We start from the raw sequence: 25,824 nt of genomic DNA, 5'->3' as shown, positions 1-25,824 counted from the left end.
TGTCTCCCTCACAACTCAAAAAACCTGCTTCAGCTATACAATCTTCTTGGCTTAGGCATAGGGGCACATACAGATGTAGGAATACCGAATGTAAGGCGTGTGAACATGTTCATATAGGCTCATCTTTCCAATCTTGTACAACAGGGTAAAGATTTGAAGTAGCAGCCTGTGTGAACTGTAGATCTACGTATTGCTTTTATCTTGTGTGGTGTACAGTTTGTAACCTCCAATACATAAGTTTAATAACAAGGGAGGTACGCTCACGGATACGTGAACATCTATCAACCATTAGAGTTGGTAAAAGCAGCACCCCCATAGTTAATCATTTTGTTAATACACACAACAAAGATTGTGCAAGCTTTAGTTGGATGATAATTGAGAAAGTCCAGGCCCGGGGGAGGGGTGGAGACAAGTTCCAGATTTTATCCAGGCAGGAGATGTACTGGATATTCAGACTTCAGACCAAGGTACCTTTTGGTCTGAACTCTGAATATGACTTTATCAATCATTGGAATTGATCTTGTCATCCGCCTATCCCCCGGGTGCCTTCATAAGCAAATCATCGCCACCCCTATATGTCTCAGCCTCATATATCTTTGCTCCATATTAACTTATAGCACTGATGTGTGCACAGGATTGATAAGTACTCTCAATTATACTTGATAATAAAAGCCCCATGCTTAAGTTATATTAAGTTATATTGTTATATTAAGAAGCATATATTCCTTTTGCTCCCAAATTTATTTTCTCATCTAAGGCCCTGTGGGGTATACATGTTGTACCCTCAGTAGTTAATACTATAAAAATCAAATAAGGCAGTTCAGTTTCTTTAAGAGGGATTATAGGGAAAATTTCGGAAGTATCTTTTCTCTTAGTTTTATATCTATGTTTATATCCATTTACCTATCAGTATGGGCCATCTCAAATTACTTATGAGGGTAGTAACTATGTAATGTATCAACAAGGATAGAAAGTAATGTTTAATACATAGAATTTAAGATATTGTTGAAGTGCATACTTTACATTGTAAGATTTAAAATATACAATCTATCACATTGTTAAAAAAGCGTATCATGTAATGTACCTTTAAAGCCCTAATTGATGTTTAAAATTTCCACCAATAAAATCCCAGTGTGGGGTTTTTAAACTAGAGTGTGTGTATGGTGTTTTAAGACTATGAGTACGGCGCAAGCCGAAACATGTTAGTCTATTTTTTTTCTCCAGTAGGGCATTTACCCTCCATGTTTTAATTATTTCTAAATAAAGAGACTTTTTATTTTAACTACAGCAACTGACATTTTGTTTATTTTTGAAATGTCTAAAGCATACAGGTTTGAAAGAGAAACCTGTAAAGCTTGTAAAAATAAAATAAAAAAATTAATGTTTCAAAGAGAAGAAATTGTTTTATACACTCGACATATCCTGACTATATGGCATTTGTTTTGATGCACTGAAAATTTGCATTAACTGCTTATATATCTTTGTGTATGTTCCCAACTGTCCATTAGATTGTGAACCTGTGTCCATATAGGGGAATGAAACAGTTAACATTTGTTTCAATTGGTTAACCAGGACCTTTTAAATTCTACATAGCACATGTGTATTTTAAGATCTATGATTACGGCTTAAAGGGACATGAAACCCCAAATTTTTCTTTCATGATTCAGATAGATAATACAATTTTAAAAAAACTTTCCAATTTATTTCTATTATTTAATTTGCTTCCTTCTCTTGTTATCATTTGATGAAATGTTTATCTAAGCAAGCTCATGAGCAACAGAGAACCTAGGTTCTAGCTGCTGATTGGTGGCTGTATATATATATATATATATATATCGAATGTGATTGGCTCACCCATGTGTTCAATTAGAAACCATTAGTGCATAGTAAATTTGAAAGGTGTTTACAATTGTATTCTCTATCTGAATCATGAAAGAAAAAAAAAAATGGGTTTTTATGTCCCTTTAAGATGCATCAGATCTTTACTTGTTTCTGCATTTTTTTACCCAGTGTATGTGGCGTGAATAAGCTTATTTTATTTATTTGGGTACCTTGCATTCCTATTGGCTGAAATTTTGAAATCAATCAATAGGATTAGAGCTACTGAAATCCTATTGGCTGTTCAAATCAGCCAATAAGATTTCAGTAGCTATCATCCTATTGGCTGATTTCAAAATTTCAGCCAATAGAAATGCAATGTACCCCAATAAATATGGGGTACCTTGCATTCAATCTTCATTGTGCAATGGGCAATCACATGAAGAGAAGCCTCCACGACCACTGAGGGCCATCGTCAAAGACCGCCACTAAGGATCCACGCATCGGGGAAGCCAGCTCCGCACCTCCGTTCTGCGCCGCCTTCGCTCCGGATGAAGATAGAAGATGATGGAGCTGTCTGGAAGAAGACCTTCTCCGCCGGTGTTCAGGAATGGTGAGTACCTATTTGGGGCTTAGTGTTAGGATTTATTTTTATTTTTAAGATTAGGGATTTAATGGGGGGTTTGGTGGGTGGGGTGTTTTACTGTTCGGGGGGATTTAGTCATTTTTAAATGTAAAATAACTGTTTAACATAGAGCAATGCCCTACAAAAGGCCCTTTTAAGGGCTACTCTGTGGTCCTCTCTGCACCGGTAGCGATGGTGCCATTCGTTGGTGGGTGGGAGCTTAGCAGGGAGGCGGGTGTGCGGCCCATCGCTACCCGGTATCCGGTTCCTGTAAGTGTAATGTGCACACCAGATGCCGGGAGCGTGCGGGAGGGTGTCTGCGGGGGTGCGCGTGCGTGTCTGTGTGCGTGCGCGCGCAGCAACCACTGACACCAATGATCCGTAAAGTGAGAGGAAGGAAGGGGAAACCCCCAATATAAATATTCAATTTTCAAGGATCTGGGAGGGGGTTGGGGTGGGGGTATTGAGGGGGGGCAGCTACACTACAGAAAAATATATTGTTGTAAAAAAAAAATTGGTTTTTGGGGGAAAACTGGGTACTGGCAGACAGCTGCCAGTACCCAAGATGGCGGCATATAGGTAGCAGGGCGAGGGTTAGAGAGCTGTTTGGGGGGACCAGGGAGGTTGGGGGCTAAGGCAGGGATCTATCACAGATGAATACATCTATTTTAGTACTGGAAGACTTTCTGCCAGTACTTAAGATGGCGGGGACAATTGTGGGGTGGGGGAGGGAAGAGAGCTGTTTGGGAGGGATCAGGGGGTGGGATGTGTCAGGTAGGAGGTTGATCTCTACACTAAAGCTAAAATTAACCCTGCAAGCTCTCTACAAGCTACCTAATTAACCCCTTCACTGCTGAGCATAATACAAGTGTGGTGCGCAGCGGCATTTAGTGGCCTTCTAATTGCCAAAAAGCAACACCAAAGCCATATATGTCTGCTATTTCTGAAAAAAGGGGATCCCAGTGAGAAACCTAAAGTTTGTGAAAAAAATTATTAAAAAAGTAAAAAAAAATTTTATCTGATCGCTTTTGGCAGTGAAATGGTGGCATCAAATTTAACAAAATGGGCCTAGATTAATACTTTGGGTTGTCTACTACACTACACTAAAGCTAAAATTAACCCTTCAAGCTCCCTAATTAACCCCTTCACTGCTGGGCATAATACACGTGTAGTGCACAGCGGCATTTAGCGACCTTCTAATTACCAAAAAGCAACGCCAAAGCCATATAAGTCTGCTATTTCTGAACAAAGGGGATCCAAGAGAAGCATTTACAACAATTTGTGCCATAATTGCACAAGCTGTTTGTAAATAATTTCAGTGAGAGACCTAAAATCGTGAAAAATGTAACATGTTTTTTTTTATTTGCTCGGATTTGGCGGTGAAATAGTGGCATGAAATATACCAAAATGGGCCTAGATCAATACTTGGAGTTGTCTACTACACTACACTAAAGCTAAAATTAACCCTACAAGGTCCCTACAAGCTCCCTAATGAACCCTTCACTGCTGGGCATACTACAAGTGTGGTGCACAGCGGCATTTAGCGGCCTTCTAATTACCAAAAAGCAACGCCAAAGCCATATATGTCTGCTATTTCTCAACAAAGGGGATCGCAGAGAAGCATTTACAACCATTTGTGCCATAATTGCACAAGCTGTTTGTAAATAATTTCAGTGAGAAACCTAAAGTTTGTGACAAAATTTGTGAAAAAGTGAACAATTTATTTTACTTGATCGAATTTGGCAGTGAAATGGTGACATGAAATATACCAAAATGGGTCTAGATCAATACTTTGGGTTGTCTTCTAAAAAAATATATATACATGTCAATGGCTATTCAGAGATTCCTGACAGATATCAGTGTTCCAATGTAACTAGCGCTAATTTTGAAAAAAAGTGGTTTGGAAATAGCAAAGTGCTACTTGTATTTATTGCCCTATAACTTGCCGCGCTCTGTGTCTTGAAAAAGTCCTAAAGAGGAGAACGAAACGCGTAGACGGAGGAGCAGTGTAATAAAGACAAAGACATTTGTTACTTTTACTAGCAGCCGCATTGGAATATGAAGAAGCATGGATGAAAAGGAATCAAGTGAGGAAATCACTGATGCAGCGGACGGACATTGTTTCCAGCTGATAACCGTAGGAATCTATTTTCCTGAGCTGACTTTTCTGACCGGTTTTTAACAAAGGCTTTAATCTTTTAACTTCTTGTAAGTGCAACGATTTATGTGCTCTAAATAAATTGTTTTTGATTCACCTTGAGTCGTGGATGCGCTCTGTGCTTTATCGTTTCAGTAGGTTTTATTTAAGTTTAACTTAGTATTGGGGTTAATTTAGGTGGTGTTAGGCTAGGGGGTTAGGTAATTAAATTAGTTATTTGCGTTGTGGGGGTTTAGCGGTTTAGGAGTTAATAGGTTAATTAGGTTTATTGCGATGTGGGGGTTTGGCGGTTTATGGGTTAATAAGTTAATTAGGTTTATTGTGATGTGAGGGGTTGGTGGTTAAGCCTTAAATATTTTAATTATGTTATTTGCGGATTAGGGGTTAATTACTTTATTGTTTTGCGATGTGGGGGTTTGCGGTTTAGGTGTTTGTTAATACTTCGCTGCACCCAGGTGGATTCTTTTGGCTGCATGCACAGCCAACATTCTTTTGGCTACCTCGCACAGCCAGCATTCTTTTGAGGATGTGTGCATAACTGGCGACACCGACGGATGTGTTACAAACAGGATTATAGTATAGATACAACATAGGGTATAAGGTTCCATTGAGCTGTAACTCCCAGGTGAATTAGCTTAATAGCAGGTATAAGCACATAATAAAGTGTCCATAATTACTAGACTAAGTATAAAGAAGTCTAAGTAATAAAGGTGGAATTGGTCTGTTACATGTGTATGTCCCCTGGCTATGATGTATCACAGAGTCATGTACCTTCAGGCTATGTGAGTGCATGGAAATGTCTTATCTTAAGAGGCACCCACTCTACCATGCTTAACAGCTGCAGAAATGACTGCTTCCGTTAGAGAGCTCATTCAGTGCCGTAAATGTAACAGCAGAAGATATGTGATAGAGCTTTGAGAATCTTTGCTTCCTCCTAGTGGCCAGGACTTGATTTCCAATAGTAATGGCTCGTGGACACTCACCGCCCTATTGAAAGAAATTGGGGATTTTAATCAATAAAATACTGCTAATATTCTAGTTAAAAAATAAATAAATACTAAAATAAAACTAAATAAAACTTGTAATCAATAATTATGCTAAAAGCAGCCGAACACTATTCCAAGCTTATTGTTATTAATAAGTTTTTCAGTCAAAGCTATTTTAACAACACTTTACTTTAATTAATCATAGTAAATCTTACCTTGAATAATTAGGTCAGATACTTTACTGAACACTACTGATGCACAGTAGTTTGTAAATTGCATTATAAAACATTTAGTCTAGCAATGACCTTTTTAAAAGTGGTCATAATGTTTGTAATTCATGCTTTTCATTTTACTTAATCATATCCATCAAGAATCAAAGGAGTTTTGAATGTCTCTTTAGAAGTGTTTTGAAATAATAATAAAGTGTTCTATAGAATGTTTTTTTATGTAAATTATTAGCACTAACATAACCTTTTCTCAAGCAAAAATAGTTTAACATGTTTACATATATTATAAAATAACTATCTTTTTATTCTTTTTTTTTTTTCATTTTATGTAAGAGAGGAAATCCAAAACAATAATGGGCTAGATTACGAGTATTACGAGTAGTGCACTAACTATTGCATGTAGGCGCAAAGGGGTTTATCATGGCATTTTGCATTGAAAGTAAATACATTCACTCAAACGCAATTGATTTTAACACGCGTCTGGATAGCGCAACTTCAGACCTCTGGTTAACTATTATTCTCAACTAAAATGTTGCAAAAAATACATTAAAAAGTAGAAGTACACATAATAACACTATCTAATAAAAATGATCTTAAAAAAATTGCATAAATACGTTATAAGCTCTCAAAGATATGGTCTCAGGTGTTTGGAAAAAAATAACTGAAAAGGGTTTTAACAGAGAGATACATACATATACATATCTAAATATGTACAGTATGTGTGTATATATATATATATATATATATATATATATATATATATTTATTACACACACACATATATATATATATATATATATATATTTATACGTGTGTACATATGTATTTACAGACATATATACACATATAAACAAAGAGTTAATGCACAAGCGGGAGTGATAAATATTGGGGAGGGGGGAGACAGAAATCTTATTCGAGCAATTGTATGTGTTACAGCTGATCTGTACATACGGGTATCAAAACTTAATTGCTCTAAATAAGTTATTATACTTTAGAAAGGTTTTCTAATTCATTTTAAAAGTTAAAAATTCTAAACTGAATATATTCCATATTTATCATTATTTAATTTGATTTAGAGAGACACATGTGTATCTGGCTTTTCTGTAATTTTTCTGAAAATAATTGCATATAATTGTGTATTCTTATTAGGTTGGTTTGTTGTTATTCCTAAAGAGTTGTATGTACCAGGACTCATGGGGTTTTTATAGTGCAGCACTTTGGCTTAGATTCATAGACACTGAGAGGAGATCATGTTCAAAATTCATTGAGCATCGATTTATCTATCTTTTCCAGGGTTACATTAGAGTGCTTTCCTGGCATTATTTTTTAAAGTTATATGAGGTGCCAAATTCAAGGTATCTCTCACATCAAACAAGAATCGCTAGTATAACAAAAAATAATATTTACATCCACTATACTTAGGAAACAAGCTTGCAATATGGTTTATTTAGATGTTTGTAATTTTAAAATATATACATGTCTGTTTTATTATTAGTACTGGATAAAACAAGAAGTATCACCAGGGATTGGCTGTGGCCTTTTTGGAGTTGTCAGAATTGTTTACCTACACCTTGGCCAAGCTTGTACAATTCATAAAGATTCTATTGACATTGTGAAGTATCTTTTCTTGCGGTCATATCTAGCTGTTTCAAAGATGCAGAGTATTATCACACATTTTGATTATTTCTCTTTAACTGATTTCTTTTTACATATATTAGTCTAGACTGTTTTGTAAATGGTGTTTTTCTTTTTTTCTGTTTTGATTTGTTTGTTCTGTAAGGCTTTGAATGTGTTTTGTCATGGCAATATCCTTCAAAACTGAATTTGTTTTAAGCTGAGGCAGTGAAAGGAAACATAATACATATGGCTCCATTGACTATAATGGAGAGTGACTTGCAACTTGCAGTTATGACGAGGGTCAAGTACAAATTTTTTATGATTTTCATAATTTTCAAGTTGTGATTTTGCAGCAATTATTTTAAGACAGATATCAAAGGGACAGTACACTGTAAAATTATTTTTATATTAATGTATTTTCAATGACTTGTTATACCAGCTGCAGAGTATAAAATGTAGGAGAAATTGCATTTTCAGGTTTATTTGTGTCTATGAAGTAGCTGGTTTTGTGCTATTAAACCACAGCCTATTACAATGGGTTGAGATTCAGGTAATATCAGAACTCATTATGTTATCACTTTGTGTACACACACTTGCTTCCTTATCTTATACTTGTCTGGAAAACCAAAGCTTAATACTTAGGCCTCTATTTAACAAGCTCCGTAAGGAGCTTGATGGCCCCTGTTTCTGGCGAGTCTTCAGACTCGCCAGAAACAGCAGTTATGAAGCAGCGGTCACAAAGACCGCTGCTTCATAACCTGTCCGCCTGCTCTGAGCAGGCGGACAGACATCGCCGGAAATCAACCCGACCGAGTACTATCAGGTTGATTGACACCCCCCCTGCTGGCGGCCTATTGGCCGCGAGTCTGCAGGGGGTGGCATTGCACCAGCAGCTCTTGTGAGCTGCTGGTGCAAGGCTGAATATGGCGAGCGTATTGCTCGCCGTATTCAGTGAGGTCTGTCGGACCTGATCCGCACTGTCGGATCAGGTCCGACAGACCTTGATAACTTGGGGCCATAGAGAGAACAATGGACACATTATCATTTTATTACTTAACTATCCTGCACCCCACTGTGAGTTTAATTTCTTATGCTGGCGGTGTTTATTTAGGCTATTCAATAGCTGAGACTCCAATATCAAAACTGTCAGTATTGGTTGGGAAACCACAGGCTAAATCAGCTATTTTCAAAGGCCAAAATAAGGTTAAAGGAGCTACTTGTAAACAATGTAATACACTCCAGCAGGTAAAATGGATCATTGGGAACAATTAAAATGGGAGAACATTTTTGGGTGAACTGTCCCTTTAATTTTAACAACACGTTTAACTGACTCTTAGTGAATGTATTAGGATGTTGGTCTCAGACTGATTGGTTCTGTTCTATCAGTATTATTATTATTTTTTGCTTATATTGTTTTTTTGCATATATTCATTATCGTTATTTGCTTTCTTTTGTGTAAGAAATTGTGTTTGCACCTATAAATAAAACTAGTCAAATACATTACCAATACTATCCTTTGATAACATTTTTATGTATGTGTTTAGTGAAAAACATTGGAATGTTAAATATTTACAGTAAAACATTAAATATTATTATGGTATTATTACTTAGACATATATATATATATATACAAATATGTTTTTATATATACAGTATTTATATATATAGATAGATAGCTAGATAGATAGCTAGATAGATAGATAGATAGATAGATAGATAGATACAAACAGAAAATACAGGAAATATGTAGACAAAATATAATAAAATACACAATTTGCAGAACAATTTGGCTTCTTCAGGCAAAATGTGTCAGTATTTAGTGTGACCTATCTTGGCAATAAGCACATCTAGAACTCTTTTGGGGAGACTGTCCTTGGGTTTTCTGAAGTAATTGTCTGGTATATTGTGCCAGGCTTTTATTTGTCTTTTATTTCTTTCTCTGTCCATGTGATTCCATACTGCCTATATAATATTCAGGTCTGGACTCCGTGGAGGCCAGTCTGTGCATGTCAGTGTTTTATCAGCTGTTTTCTCTCCAAATATTATATCATTGCATTAGCAGTGTTCTTGGTATCGTTATCATGCTGAAAAATAAAACCATTCCCAATCCGGCGCTTTCCAGAAGGAATAACATGATGAATTAAAACCTGTCTATACTTTTCAGCATTCATCATCCCATGAATTCGGACAATATTAACAAATTCACTGGCAGAAATGCAGCTCCAAACCAGGACAGACCCTCCTCCATGTTTCACTGAAGACCGCAAGCACTCATTTTTCCATCTCTCTCCAACTCTTCTTCTCACATATTGTCGAGTGGACCCAAAAATTTCAAACTTGGTTTTGTCACTCCATAATTCTCTTTTCCACTAATCTTTATTCCAATCTTTGTGAGCTTTAGCATACCTTAGCCCTTTCACCCTGTTCCCCTTCCCGAAAAAATGGTTTCTGGGCTGCTACCCTTTAAGTACTTCAGATTGTAGAAGGGTCAGCTGGGCATCCTGATGAAGCTGCCAGATGCTGAGTCAGGTCTTTGCCATGCAGTCTCTCAAAGAAGAAACTCTGAGAAACTTCTAATCAGATTTTGAAAGTTTTCTTAGCCTTCCATTCCTTTTTTTGTCATTGACCTCTCATGATTTTTCATATTTCTTTATAACAGCTTGAATTCCCCATCTTGAGTATCCAGTTTGTTTGCTGATTTCCCTTTGAGAGTGATCTTGCTGATGCAAAGTATGCTTTTATGTCTTTTAAAATTCTGTGATCTTTGGCATTATGATGGAATGATGTGATTGAAAAATGGTCTTATTTGCAAGCTTCCAATAAATTAAACTTGTACCACATGTGTATGTAATGCTCAATTATGTCTAACACAAACCTGGTGTAATAGACCTTTTTCACAGCAGCCATTTTGACATGAACTAGTAGGACAGATACAGGTTTTAGCAATGACATTAATTAGGGTTCTATTCCATTTAGGTTTACAAGAGCCAGGCTCCTGCTATTACTCAAGTGTAAGGGAGGTGACACTAAATACATGTCACTTTAGCCTATAGAAGCTCCTTTTTCTTATTTTTTTCTTTTTTTTTTATACTGCATACCAATATCCTTTATTTTTTTTATTGTATTCTAATAAAAAGAAAGAGAAATAATTATATATGGTCATTATACCATTGGTGAAACAACAAATCTAATGATGGCATAAGACTTTTGCACAGTTATATATATATATATATATATATATATATATATATATATATATATATATATATATATATATATATATATATATGCCCTTTGCAGTTAAATACATGGCCACCTACCATATACTGTACCTTTGAACCCTTATAAAAAAATCTTAATATTTATATGATAGTGTTAATATGAGTATAACAGTTATATGCAGTGAGGTCAGTGGCTAGGGAGGCATTAGCTAGTATCAGAGTGCTGAGATATTAGATACATTATAACATGATAAACATAGAGGGACACACACATATACAGGGACACACATACACAGAGGAATACACACACTATACAATGATACACATAGAGGGACACATACATTCACAGGAGCACACATACACAGAGGGACATACACACACACACACACAGAGAGAGGAGATAACACCAAGCTGAATTACATAAGTCTATGGGTTTATGTACAGACTTATAAATAGAGGACCGGGCTCTGTACAATCCCAATATATAAGCAAAGCTAGCTCATAAATAAGTATATCTTTATTAACATTCTGTAAGAAAAAACATATTTTTTTTCTTCTTCTTTCCCTCTTCTCTTTTTTCCTTTTTTTTTAGGTCCTTATGAAAATAGCTCATGAGCAAAGCAGATACATATAGCTATATCAAAGATCTCTTGTCACCTATAATAAAACAAATTCATGGGATAGATTGTAAATCCCAGAAAGCTCCATCTAATAAATTAAATTTGCCTACTTTGATTTCTATGTTTATGGAATATTACTTAAAGGGACATAATACTCATATGCTAAATCACTTGAAACTGATGCAGTATAACTGTAAAAAGCTGACAGGAAAATATCACCTGAGCATCTCTATGTAAAAAAGGAAGATATTTTACCTCACAATCTCCTCAGCTCAGCAGAGTAAATTCTGTGTAAAAAGTTATACTCAGCTGCTCCCAGCTGCAGGGGAAAAAAATGACGAAATGAAGAAATGAACAGCAGCCAATCAGCATCAGCATTGCTGAGGTCATGAACTCTTTTACTGTGATCTCATGAGATTTGACTTAACTCTCATGAGAATTCATAGTAAACTTCCTTTACCTGATTGGTAAAATAAGATGAGAGTGCACAAGGCTCATCCTTTTGGCTGTCCCAGGACAGACATACTAATATGCTGCTTAGAAGTCCTTTACAATGGGATGTGGCTACTGAGAAACTTTTGAGGTAAAATATATTTCTTTTTTACATAGAGATGTTCAGGTGATATTTTCTAGTCAGCTTTTTACAGCTATACTGCATCACTTTCAAGTGTTTAAACATTTGGGTATTATGGCACTTTAAGTAGAAGAAAGTAAATTTACTTCCACATAAAGAAGATAGGGAGGATAAAGATTTAGTGCACAACATTAAGTAGATAGAGAGGATAAAGGTTTAGGGTGCATGATACATATAGATTGCCACATTAGAATATCTAAAAATTGTCTGGATAGGCATCAAACTGCTATATTAGCATACTATCAGACAACAGCTAATCCCTGTGATTGTAGAGGTTTTAATTGGGTGTCAGAATGTCTATACTGAGCATTCAATTAAAGGCATGATGATTACTAATCTGGTATAAAACCCAGAAATACATAGACAGTGGCTGTAAATAAAAATAAGGAACAATGTTCATTGTTAAATATAGTAAATCAAAAGAGGCAGACTATAACAGTTATTATCTTATAACCTGAAATCAGCCTACGTCTGCAGAGTCATAGTCAATATATGCAATCAAGTTTACATATAAGAAAAAAAAATACCACACAACACCAGATCAATGAAGAGTGATTCAGAGCAGCAATTTGATATTGTTCTGTTTCCTTCTTCCAATTGTAGTACAAACTACAAGAATGTCAGCCAATTTCACTTTTAGGCAAGAACCAGGCTTTGCTGGCTCAATTGGAGGTTTATTGGCAGTGCTGAGCCATAACTTGACACTGGGTGGCGCTGGCGCTCTCGGCTCCTAAAGTACTACTGTAGTCATGTTGTGCAATGGTGAGAAGCAGACCTCTTCATAGATTACATACAAAAAAAGTTTTCATTTTTGTTTAATTTAAGTTTTGTTATTGATTTTTGTGCCATGATGACAGGTGAGGCAATGCCTCCCCTGACTGCACATCCCTGTAACAGTATATTTTAATGTATTTATGTTGTGTTTAGTGCAACTTTTATTTTAGCCCTAACTCTTAATACCAGGTCTTCAGTCTTGTTAACCCGACGCACATTAAATTTGATTGAGCTTGAACGAACACATTTACTTTTAACTTGTAATACGGGCACAAATTAACAATCTCACAATATTCTTATATCACACGTGTTAATGTTAGTGCACCACTTGTAATCTAGCCCTAAATGTTTACTTTATCATAAATCAATAATATACATTAGCACATAAAGCCCATAAACTGATATATATATAATGGTATCATAAGGAAAGCAAATTATTAATCATTACAATAACAGCCAATGAAACTGAGGAAGAGTGTCAGCAAATTTGTTTTACAGCCATATTGGAGTGCATTAAAGAATGGCTTGCAAGCTTATCTATAATCTGTTCTTTCAGCAAGCATTTTTGTTCTGGTATAACTAACTTTTAATATAATGACGGTGCCTTAGGTAAACTCTGTTTACATTACTGGCTGTAGGAATAATATCCCATTAGGGCTACCCTGACTAGTTTGAAAAATATTTTCATCTTTCAAAGTATGAAAATAAAATCTGAAAATAAAATATAATTGTTGCTATAAAAAAGAGACAGCCGATGTCTCTGATGCTATTTACTCTTTTGCTGCCCCAACCATCTAGAACGCACTTCCTTGAGCTGTCAGACTGTCCCCTAACCTTTCCTTCTTTAAACGCTCCCTAAAGACCTTTTTGTTCAAGGAAGCCTATCTCCATATCAGTAACAAATGAATTCCAATTGCCTAACAGCTGCTCTCAACTAACTCCACACTAACATCATTCTCACCTTTGCAATCCCCACCTCCTGTTTCTCACCCTCCTACCCATCTAGATTATATGTTCCCACTGGAACAGGGCCCTCAATTCCCCCTGTATTTGTTTGTTAAACTTTGTATGGTGTCTTTTATATTGTATTGTACTGTACTTTTATCTTTGTACCCATGGACAGCACTGCGGAATCTGCTGGCGCTTAATAAATAAAGAATAATAATAATAATATTTTGTTCTTGCAGAATCCATACAAATGAATAACTGTTGCTATTGTTTGTGTGCAGCCACAGCTGTTGATAGTTAGAAGGGCTGTAGCCAAACTGCATAATTTGACCTAGGCCAACAAGGCCTGCACCTAGGCTAGCAACATTTAGGAGTCACAGCAAATTTCATGGGGCAGTTCAATGACATAAACCTTTTCTGTTCTCTCAGAATAATTTAATTATAAATGTTAACTTAGTAGATCTTATATATGAATATAATACTGTATAAGCTAAAATCATGGCAGTAGAGTGTTCAAATGCAGCACAAAAACAAATTGCACCACTTGATGTAGCTATGCTGTGGTTCTGTTGCATAGGACTTAGGCCCAATTCTTCAGAGTATTTAGTATTCAGCATTGTTAAAAGGACAATTCATACAATTCTGAATGTGAATTTGGAAACATATGATAATTGCTACTAAATTGTTATTTATTTTTCAGAATCCAGGAATAGATATCGGTGATGTATCAGAGCGAATCTCATTAAGGAAAAGTCTGAAGTGTAAGAACTTTCAATGGTATTTGGATAATGTGTATCCAGAGATGAGGAGATATAATAACACCATTGCTTATGGAGAGGTAAGGTTAATCCCTTTTTCATTTTAATATTGTTTTCAGTTTTGATTATGTTTGCATTTGGTTCATGAGTATGGAGGACAAACGTACACAAAATATTAATATTTTAAGGTGATTGACAATAGCTTAATAAATACGATTTTTTTTTTATTCTGTATCATGGAACTGTATAAACTGCAACTGCAATTTTATGTCAGTAATTGTGAGAAAATGTACACTTTAAATTAGATATACCAGTCTGGCATTTAATATAATCATAACTCTCATTTCCTGCATTTACTAGCTTATAATGATATTTGCAAATCTCATCTGAACAAAAAAGAACAGGTGCAGGATTTGATTATCATGGATAATAAAATGAAGCTCTTCCCATATCTCAATAAATTTGCTGTGGCCTCTGGTTGCAACGTTATTCAACCATTCTATTACACTTTTATCTTGTAATGGGATAAACGCTGTCTTCTTTTGGACTGGAAAAGTAGTACAATAAGGTACCAGAATCAAGCAATTATAATATAATGATTTATTATAAGATCATTTGACAGTTAACAAAAGATAATGAGATTAATAGATAAGTAGACAAAATTATATTATTAAAAATGAACTGATAGATAATAAATATTTACCTTTATCCACAGATTACACAATAGATTATCTCAAATTGGATCCCCAAAATTGTCCTTGAAATGCAACAAAACTAAGGGTTAGGTCCAATGCAATCCCTAGCAGGCAGTTCTTCAGACTGTGATTTATCAGCTGTTACTTATAATAGGACGGGAACTAAAACACATGCGTTGTAGTAACATAATATACCATTTTCTAACAGTGGCATTTATACATATTTTATAGATATTGCTAATCACCTCCTCATTATCTATAAGAGTTAGAAATGTTTTGGTTGTGTGCTCTTGGGGGAGTTTTGCTTATCAGCCAGTGAATTTCTATCTTAGGTATGAGTATTGCACCATCATGAGTATTCTGCTGGTTTCAAGACCAAAAAAACATTGTTTACCTTTTTTGCAGAGAATAATTCTGGCATATGTAAAGGAACAGTAAAGTCAAAATTAAACTTAAATTGATTGGATAGAGCATGATATTTTTAAAAATTTCCAATTTGCTTTGAATATTAGTTTTGCTTAGTTCTCTTGGTGTTTATTTCAGTTATATATAGTTACAAACACTGCTGCCATAGACTGCTAAAGATACTTACAAGCTCCTAAACTCTCATTGCCTACCTAGATTTAGTCTTCGACAAAGAATACTAAGAGAACAAAGCAAATTTGATAATATAAGTAAATTGTAAAGTTGTTTAAAATGTTATACTCTATCTGAATCATGAAAGTTTAATTTTTACTTTACTGGACCTTTAAATAGTATTTTTTTTTTTTTTTATCTGATATTGCTTCATACCCCATAACAATAATTAGGCCTCTTTGTGTGACTTATTCATTGCATTGTTCTCAACTCTATACAAATGCTATAGTTCTTAAGGCTGCAGAAGTGTATTACTTATGTATGTCCTAATGTCATTTTTCACATCTTGTACTTTACTTTTACCTTGTCTTATGCTTTAGATTTATCTCCTTCCATAAGTTGGAAATTTGTCTCTCTATAGCCATTGTATATTTTTGAGATTCATTTATCTCATGAACAGCATTAAACATTTACATATATATATATATATGCACAAACGTTTACTTTTTTACTAATATATATATAAATATATATATATATATATATATATATTCACACACACATACGCATATTTAGACATGTATGTATACATAATAGTTCTTCTTGAGTGCAAACGTTTACTTTCAACTTGTAATATGCATGCAAGTTAGCGCTGTCACGATATTGCTTACCGTTTCCGACACTAACAATTGCAAAAAAGTTGTAATCTAGCCCATTGTGTGAACAAATGACCAGAGGCATATATATGCAGCCTCCAATCAGCAGCGAGATCTCAGTATTGTATTACAGCAGACAAGTTTCTCATCTAGAGAACCTATACGCACGCTCTCCGGATCAGAAACTTCTGCTGGAATTTAAGATTGCACATGTAAATTATTTCATGTGAGCAGAGCTTGTCAGTGATCCGGAAATAACAAGTCCAGGCCCTCGGATGTTTGCAACCTCTGAGGTTGCGGGCATGTTAAGCGGTTGTATGCCATCAAAATATATGTATCTGTTTCTATGTGGTTTGAGTTTTACATTGAAAACAAGACACTTGCATTGTAAAATGTAAAATCTGTCTCAAATGTTACATTCTTGTCATATCTTACTACAATATATTATATTATAATAGAATTTGAATAAAGCCAATGTAGTGTAATCTGTAAAGTATTATACATTTATGGTTACTTATAGAAGAGTCCAGCATTTAGAGCTCGGGTGTGCCACAACAGAAATTTGTATTGCCAAGTGTGCCACAGTTTGAAAAAAAAAAAGAATACTTTGCAATATTGTTCTTACAGTTGGACTGTGTATTCTTTATTGAAAAAAAGAGAAACAATAGTCTACCAATTGCTTAGTTTTTCTAATGCAGGCTATGGCTGTGGCCTGCAACACTGAGATATAGTAAAAATGTTCTGTCTCAAAAATATGTTGACAGCTCCCTATCATACTATTGAATGTCTATCTCTATCTATCTCTCTATCTATCTCTCTCTATCTATCTCTCAATATAGATATAGATAGATAGATAGATAGATAGATAGATAGATAGATAGATAGATAGATAGATAGATAGATAGATAGATAGATAGAGAAAGAGAGAGAAAGAGAGAGAGAGAAAGGAATACATTAAATTGCTCAATACAATTTTTAAAATAATGATTCTGTTGTGTATTGTCCAGCATGTTAATATGGTATCACACTATCAGTAAATGGATGTATTTGAAGTTTTCTCACAGCTTTGATTATATTGTCTACACAAACTATGGGGCCATTCGGAGCTTGATGCCCCTGTTTCTGAGTGAGCCTTCAGCAGTCCACCTGCTGCTCTGAGACAGCGGACATCAATCCGCCTGATCCTATGTGATCGGGCTGATTGACACCCCCTGCCGATTGGCCACAAATCTGCAGGGAGCGCCATTGCATGTCGGCATTGCTGTCGGCATTTATCGATGTGCGGCGGACATGATTCGCCACTTTCAGATGTCTTCAGAATTCTCTGATCTCTCTTTAGCTTTGTACTTGTGAGATTTGCTCTAAATGAGGGTCAAACTTACAAACTGAAAAGGTGATAATGTATCCTAAGCAAAGAGGGAGCAATATTATAAGGGATATTGTGTATGTTTCAATGTTGGAAGCATCTATTATGAACATAAAAAAGTTCACATTAACATGACTCTTGTTATAACCTTTCACCATGTGTAAAATATGACAAATGACCTTATGTACTACTGTGTACTACTAGTCCTGCATTTACTTCAACAGCATTGAGCAAATCTACTCATTAAACTCTAAACCACAACCAAAGCAGAACTGTGGGATAACTTAGTGCATCTTTTTTTTTTTTTTACATATTGATTATATTGCAAGAGATAAACACTCATGAACATTTGCTCATTTTCTCTAGGGAAATTATTTGAATAGGACATTACCAAAGTAGTGTACGTGTGTTTGTGTTCCTCTATTATATGATCTGGGTCCCTATCTTTTACATCATGCAGGAAAGATTGTGTGGGAATGTAATTTGCATGGGATAGGGTTTTATTAATTAAATACTCATTCGCAATTCAGTATTAAGCAAATATTACATTTGTCTTCAACAACTTTAAATTGCAGTAGACATTTTGGACCAGATTACGAGTTTACCGCTCATATTACAAGTTTAAAGATGCCAGAATGATTTCCACATCCTCAGAACTCTGGTTATCTTTTTGGCGAAACAAAAAAGTTGCACAAAACACATCAAACATACATTATAAAGTACAGTTACACTCAGAATAACACTATCTAAAAAAATGTTTTAAATTGCACAGCCAAGTTATAAGGACTCAAAGAAATGAAGTCTCAGGTGCAGGCAAAGGGCTTTAACATAGACATACATGTCTAAAGATGTGTGTGTGTGTGTATATACATATATAAATACATATACATACATACACACACACATCGGGTTAGCGCGCAAGCAAAAACAGCTTTATCTCAACTTGTAATAGGAGCTCTACGTGACGCGCTCAAAAAGCTTACTTCCAGTAAAGTTAATGCTTGAGAGTGAGCATTAAATAGCGCTCCATTTGTAATCTGGCCCTTTGTCTTTTATTTACTTCATATAGAGAGGTTTTAGCTGTGCCAGCATTTCTCATAGTAAATCCATTGTTATGTATTGCTTTACAGAAAGTTCCATTGTTTTCTATAGGGTGCAACTCTTATTTAAAGGATTAATGAAACCCCACATTTTTCTTTCATGATTCAGATAGAGAGTACAATTTTAAACAACTTTCAAATTTACTTAAATTATCACATTTGCTTTATTCTATCAGTTTCCTTTGTTCAAATATCAACAATGCGCTATTGGGAGCTAGATAAACATATCAGGGGAGACAATGACAAAAGGGATATATCTGCACCCACAGGTAGTATATTGCTGATCTTAAGCCTATCTAGGTATGCTTTTAAACAAATGATTCCAAACAAACACCTAGATTACGAGTTTTGCGCTAAAGGGGGTGCAAAAATAAAGCAAAAAAAATTGCGTTATTGCACTCTCCATAGCGCTGCCATTACGAGTTACTGAAAAACGTCCTTGTGCTGTGCATTATGGTGCATTAAACTCCATACAGCACAAAAGCCAAGGGCTGAGTTTACGTGCTCGTGCACGCTTTCCCCCATAGACATCAATGGGGAGAAAGTGTTAGAAAAAAAAATAACACCTGCGATCTCGGAATGGAGATCACCATAATGCAACCCCATTGATGTCTATATGAAACAGAAAGTTATGCTTAAATCTAACACCCTAGCATAAACCCCTAATCTAAACACCTCTAATCCGCCGCCCCCAACATCTCTGGCACTAATAAAAGTTATTAACCCCTATTCCACTGCACCCCGATATCGCCGACACCTGAATAAACCTATTAACCCATAAACCACCGGCCCCCCACACCGCCAACACTATAATAAAGTATTGACCCCTAAACCTCCAGCCCCCACATCATAACTACTAAACTAAACCTATTAACCTCTAAACTGCCAGCCCCCCACATCGCAAAACACTAAATTAAACTAATAACCCCTAAACCGAACAAATCCCTAATTTTAAATTAAAATTACAACATAACTATCTTTAAAAAAAATAAAAACTTACCTGTGAAATAAAAAAAACTAAGTTTAAATTATAAATTAGCCTAACATAACTATTCTAATAAAATAAAAAAAACTACCAATTAAAATCCTAAATTAAATATTTTAAAAAAACTAACACTACAAAATTTTTAAAAAAAATCTAACATTACAAAAAATAATAAACACTAAATTACGAAAAATAAAAAACTCTAAGATTACAGAAAATAATAAATGAAATTATCGAAAATAAAAAAAATTACACATAATCTAATAGCCCTTTAAAAATAGAAAAGCCCCCAAAATAAAAACACCCCCTAGCCTATAATAAACTACCAATAGCCCTTAAAAGAGCCTTTTGTAGGACATTGTCCTAAGTTAAACAGCTCTTTTACCTTAAAAATTACTAAGTCCCCCCTAAAAGTAACCCCCCCAACCAACCAAACCCCCAAAATAAAAATAAAATAAAAAATAAAACATTTAAGTGCTATTGGTAGTTTATTGTATTTAGGGGTGTTTTTATTTTGGGGTGGGGGGTATTTTTATAGGGCTATTAGATTAGGTGTAATTGTTTTTATTTTTGATAATTTCTTATTTTATTTTTCTTAATTTAGTCTTTATTATTTTTTTGTAGTGTTAGATTTTTTTTTTATATAGTGTTAGGCTCATTTAATATTTAACTTAGGGTTTTAGGGGTCGATCCGATAAAAATTGTCGCCCGCAAAAGCTGGCGACGCCAATATTTGCGCGGGTTTGGTATCCTATATACGGCGTAACCTAGAAGTTACGCGCGTATATTTCTGCCGTCGCCCGTAGTTTTTTGGGCCATAGGCAGGTATACCAAACCCGCGCAGTTTGGTATCCAACATACAGCGTAAGGACTTACGTGGCGAAAATGGAGAAATCTTACTCCATTTTCACCTCGCCACAAAAAGCAGCCGTAAGAAGCCTTACGCTGACTATTGGAGCCCCGTAACTCCCTAAACTGGCTGCTAAATAAACTTAACACCTAATGCATGCGCAATGTATATCTACCTGTCAACCGCGATTTGCTAAATAAAACCTAACACCTAACGCATGCGCAATGTCTATCTCCCTGTCAACCGCGATCCCCCGCCGCAATCCCTAATAAAGTATTTAGCCCTAAACCGCCGCCATCTACATAAACTAACCCCCTACTGTGAGCCCCTAAAACTGCCACCATCTAACTGATCTATCCCCTACTGTGAACCCCTAAAACCGCCACCATCTAACTGATCTATCCCCTAATGTGAACCCCTTACACCGCCGCCATCTACCTTATCTATCCCCTAATCTGACCCCTTACACTGCCGCCACCTATATAAAAATTATTAACCCCATAATCTAATCCCCCTATACCGCCGCCAGCTATATTAAAATTATTAACCCCTAATTTAATCTACCTACCCCACCGCCAGCTATATTATCTATATTAACCCTAAGTATATTATAGTTAATATAGTTATTACATTATATATATTAACTATATTAACCCTAATTATATTAGGGTTAATATAGTTAATATAGTTACTATAGTATTTATATTAACTATATTAACTCTATCTAACCCTAACACCCCTAACTAAATTCTTATTAAATAAATCTAATTCATATTATAAACTAAAATATTCCTATTTAAATCTAAATACTTACCTATAAAATAAACCCTAAGATAGCTACAATATAATTAATAATTACATTGTAGCTATGTTAGGGTTTATATTTATTTTACAGGTAAATTGTTAATTACTTTAGCTAGGTATAATAGCTATTAAATAGTTATGAACTATTTAATAGCTACCTAGTTAAAATAATTACACAATTACCTGTAAAATAAATCCTAACCTAAGTTACAAATACACCTACACTATCAATAAATTAAATAAACTACAAATATCTATCTAAAAATACAATTAAACTAAACTAAATTACAAAAAAAACCAAACACTAAATTACAAAAAATAAAAATAGATTACAAGATTTTTAAGCTAATTACACCTATTCTAAGCCCCCTAATAAAATAATAAAGCCCCCCAAAATAAAAAAAATTCCCTACCCTATTCTAAATTAAAAAAAGTTCAAAGCTCTTTTACCTTACCAGCCCTTAAAAGGGCCTTTTGTGGGGGCATGCCCCAAAGAAAACTGCTCTTTTGCCTGAAAAAAATAACACAATACCACCCCCCAACATTACAACCCACCACCCACATACCCCTAATCTAACCCAAACCCCCCTTAAATAAACCTAACACTACCCCCCTGAAGATCTCCCTACCTTATCTTCCCCACGCCAGGCCAAACTCCTCATCCGATCCGGGCGATGTCTATCCAAGCGGCAAAGAAGAGGTCTTCATCCCAGCGATGTCTTTATCCAAGCGGCAGCAAAGTCTTCTTCCATCGGGCAGCATCTTCCATCAAGCGGCATCTTGAATCTTCTCTCCACCGACGCGGAGCATCCATCCCGGCCGACGACTGAACGACGAATGAGGTACCTTTAAATGACGTCATCCAAGATGGCGTCCGTCGAATTCCGATTGGCTGATAGGATTCTATCAGCCAATCAGATTTTTCTACCTTAATTCCGATTGGCTGATAGAATCCTATCAGCCAATCGGAATTCGACGGACGCCATCTTGGATGACGTCATTTAAAGGTACCTCATTCGTCGTTCATTCGTCGGCCGGGATGGATGCTCCGCGTCAGTGGAGAGAAGATTCAAGTTGCCGCTTGATGGAAGATGCTGCCCGATGGAAGAAGACTTTGCTGCCGCTTGGATAAAGACATCGCTGGGATGAAGACCTCTTCTTTGCCGCTTGGATAGACATCGCCCGGATCGGATGAGGAGTTCGGCCTGGCGTGGTGAAGATAAGGTAGGGAGATCTTCAGGGGGGTAGTGTTAGGTTTATTTAAGGGGGGTTTGGGTTAGATTAGGGGTATGTGGGTGGTGGGTTGTAATGTTGGGGGGTGGTATTGTGTTGTTTTTTTTCAGGCAAAAGAGCAGTTTTCTTTGGGGCATGCCCCCACAAAAGGCCCTTTTAAGGGCTGGTAAGGTAAAAGAGCTTTGAACTTTTTTAAATTTAGAATAGGGTAGGGATTTTTTTTTATTTTGGGGGGCTTTATTATTTTATTAGGGGGCTTAGAATAGGTGTAATTAGCTTAAAAATCTTGTAATCTTTTTTTTATTTTTTGTAATTTAGTGTTTGTTTGTTTTTTAAATTTAGTTTAGTTTATTTAATTGTATTTTTAGATAGATATTTGTAGTTTATTTAATTTATTGATAGTGTAGGTGTATTTGTAACTTAGGTTAGGATTTATTTTACAGGTAATTGGGTAATTAATTTAACTAGGTAGCTATTAAATAGTTCATAACTATTTAATAGCTATTATACCTAGTTAAAATAATTAACAATTTACCAGTAAAATAAATATAAACCCTAACATAGCTACAATGTAATTATTAATTATATTGTAGCTATCTTAGGGTTTATTTTATAGGTAAGTATTTAGATTTAAATAGGAATATTTTAATTAATAATATTAATATTAGATTTATCTTAATAAGAGTTTAGTTAGGATGTTAGAGTTAGATAGGGTTATTATACTTAATATATATATATATATATATATATATATTATAATAACAATATTAACTATATTAACCCTAATATAATTAGGGTTAATATAGTTAATATAGCTGGCGGCGGTGTAGGGGGATTAGATTAGAGGTTAATACATTTATTATAGGTGGCCGCGGTGTAGGGGGATGTAGATTGTAGGCAAAAGAGCAGTTTACTTTGTGACAAAGCCCCGCCAAAAGCCCTTTTAAGGGCTGGCAAAAGAGCTGAATTCTTTGGGGCATGCCCCGCAAAAAGCCCCTTTAAGGGGTGGCAAAAGAGCTGTTACTTTGGGGCAATGCCACGCAAAAAGCCCTTTTCAGGGCTATTTGTAGGATTAGACTTAGGTTTAGTGGTAGGGATAGTTTAGTATTTTAGGGGTTAAATAATTTAATATAGATGGCGGCGGGGTAGGGGGATTATATTAGGGGTTAATAATTTTAAAATAGATAGCGGCGGGGTAGGGGCTCACTTTAGGGGGTAGGTAAGGTAGATGGCGGCGGTGTTAGGGGCTCACTTTAGGGGGTTATAGATTTAATATAGCTGGCGGCGGTTTAGGGGTTAATAACTTTATTAGGTAGCGGCGGGCTCCGGGAGTGGCGGTTTAGGGGTTAATACATATTTTATTGTTAGGATAGTGAGGGGGGATAGCGGATAGAGGGTTAGACGTGTCGGGCTATGTTAGGGAGGCGTGTTAGACAGTGCGGGTGATTTAGACTTTAGTCAGGTTTTGTAGGCGCCGGCAGTTTCTAACGTGCCGTAAGTCACTGGCGACGCCAGAAATTTGTACTTGAGCAGATTTCTGGACATCGCTGGTTTATCCGACTTACGGTACTTTAGCCTCTGACGGAGCCGTATATGGGATAGCTCGAGTTGCGAGCTGAAACTGTGGGCGACGCGGGTTCCCTCGCTTGCACCGCAAACTATGCCGTTTATCGGATCGCGCCCTTAATTGGTAGTTATTTTCATTTTATTAGAATAGTTATGTTAGGTTAATTTATGGTTTAAACTTAGTTTTTTTTATTCCAAAGGTAAGTTTTTATTTTTTAAAGATAGTTATAATGTCATTTTAATTTAAAGTTAGGGGGTGTTCGGTTTAGGGGTTAATAGTTTAATTTAGTGTTTTGCGATGTGGGGGGGCGGCAGTTTAGGGGTTAATAGGTTTAGTTTAGTAGTTACGATGTGGGGGGCTGGAGGCTTAGGGGTTAATACTTTATTATAGTGTTGGCGATGTTGGGGACGGCGGTTTAAGGGTAAATAGGTTTATTTAGGTGTCGTCGAAGTTGGGGGTAGCGGAATAGGGGTTTATAACTTTTATTAGTGTCGGCAATGTCGGGCTATGAAAATCCCCACTCAAACGTCATTTTTTTTTTAGTGCGGAATGGACATTGCGTTACAGGATAAAAAGTTTGCGGTATAGCTATACTGCCACAACTTGTAATATGCGTTCCCGGCCATTCCACGCGCAATGGCCAATTTTTCAGTGGAATAGCTGTACTGCAAAACTTGTAATAGCCGAAAGAAAGAAAATTAGATAATAAAAGTAAATTGGAAATTTGTTTGAAATTGTATGCTCTATTTGAAACATAAAACAAATAAAATTGTGTTTCATGTCCCTTTAAGTTCACATGGCAAATTGGCTATCCATGTATAGCTTTTTTTTTTTGCAGTGAGACTAATATCATGAGGTGTGATAATTGCTAGCTCACAAAAGCTACTAACAGTCCCAAAAAAATAAAAAATAAAATTACCCCTAGTAACTAATTCCAAAATAAAACTCATTACCATATACAATATTTTGTTTAGACAGTGAAGTGGAGTTGCATTGAAAATGTATGACATTACCATTAGGAAAACATTACCAGTGAGACATTATATCATAAACACTTCAATTTTCAGGGTTTCACACATGTGCACTGAACGCTGACAGTACTACAATTTCAAGGTCAATATCTCCGATTCTAGTTAACTGATTTGGAAGCTTAAGAGCTATAAAACCAATATTCTTTAACTTGGGAAAACTCCATCTGGCAGTTTTGATATAGTTCAGACAAAAATACCTATAGCAAAACATTGGTAAAGGGTATATTTGTTCTACTAAAAATGATTTTAAATTAACAGGTTTTGCAGGGACTCTCAGGGCTAGATAACATGACGTTGGCAGAAATGGGTTTTGTACAGGAAAAAGTAGATTTTTTGTTTTATTATGTTTAAGTATCCCTTGATCTTCCTAAATACACGTGTTCATAGGTAGTAGTAATTCCATTTTAGTATACATCTATTAAATTAAATTTGGTTTTGAAATTTTTTTAAAGTTTATGTAACCAAAAAATGTTCTTTGTGATTCAGACAGAGCCTACCAATTTTAGAAGTTTACAAATTACTTCAATTATTAAATTTGCTTTATTACCACGATATTGGGCTAGATTAAAAGTCAG

General features: G+C 35.5%; 1 protein-coding gene across 1 annotated transcript in view; it reads left to right on the top strand.

Moving 5' to 3' along the window:
- GALNT17 (polypeptide N-acetylgalactosaminyltransferase 17) overlaps nt 1-25,824 on the top strand; it is an 820,722-nt gene that overhangs the window by 738,576 nt on the left and 56,322 nt on the right. The window contains exon 8 of the mRNA XM_053705420.1: nt 14,329-14,466. Within this exon, the coding sequence (XP_053561395.1) occupies nt 14,329-14,466 (138 nt within the window). The remainder of the gene's footprint in view (nt 1-14,328; nt 14,467-25,824) is intronic.

This window comes from Bombina bombina, chromosome 3 (genome assembly GCF_027579735.1).
Source record: "Bombina bombina isolate aBomBom1 chromosome 3, aBomBom1.pri, whole genome shotgun sequence".
NCBI lineage: Eukaryota > Metazoa > Chordata > Amphibia > Anura > Bombinatoridae > Bombina > Bombina bombina.
The sequence above is the reverse complement of the archived record's forward strand: the minus strand, read 5'-3'. Positions and strand labels throughout refer to the sequence as shown.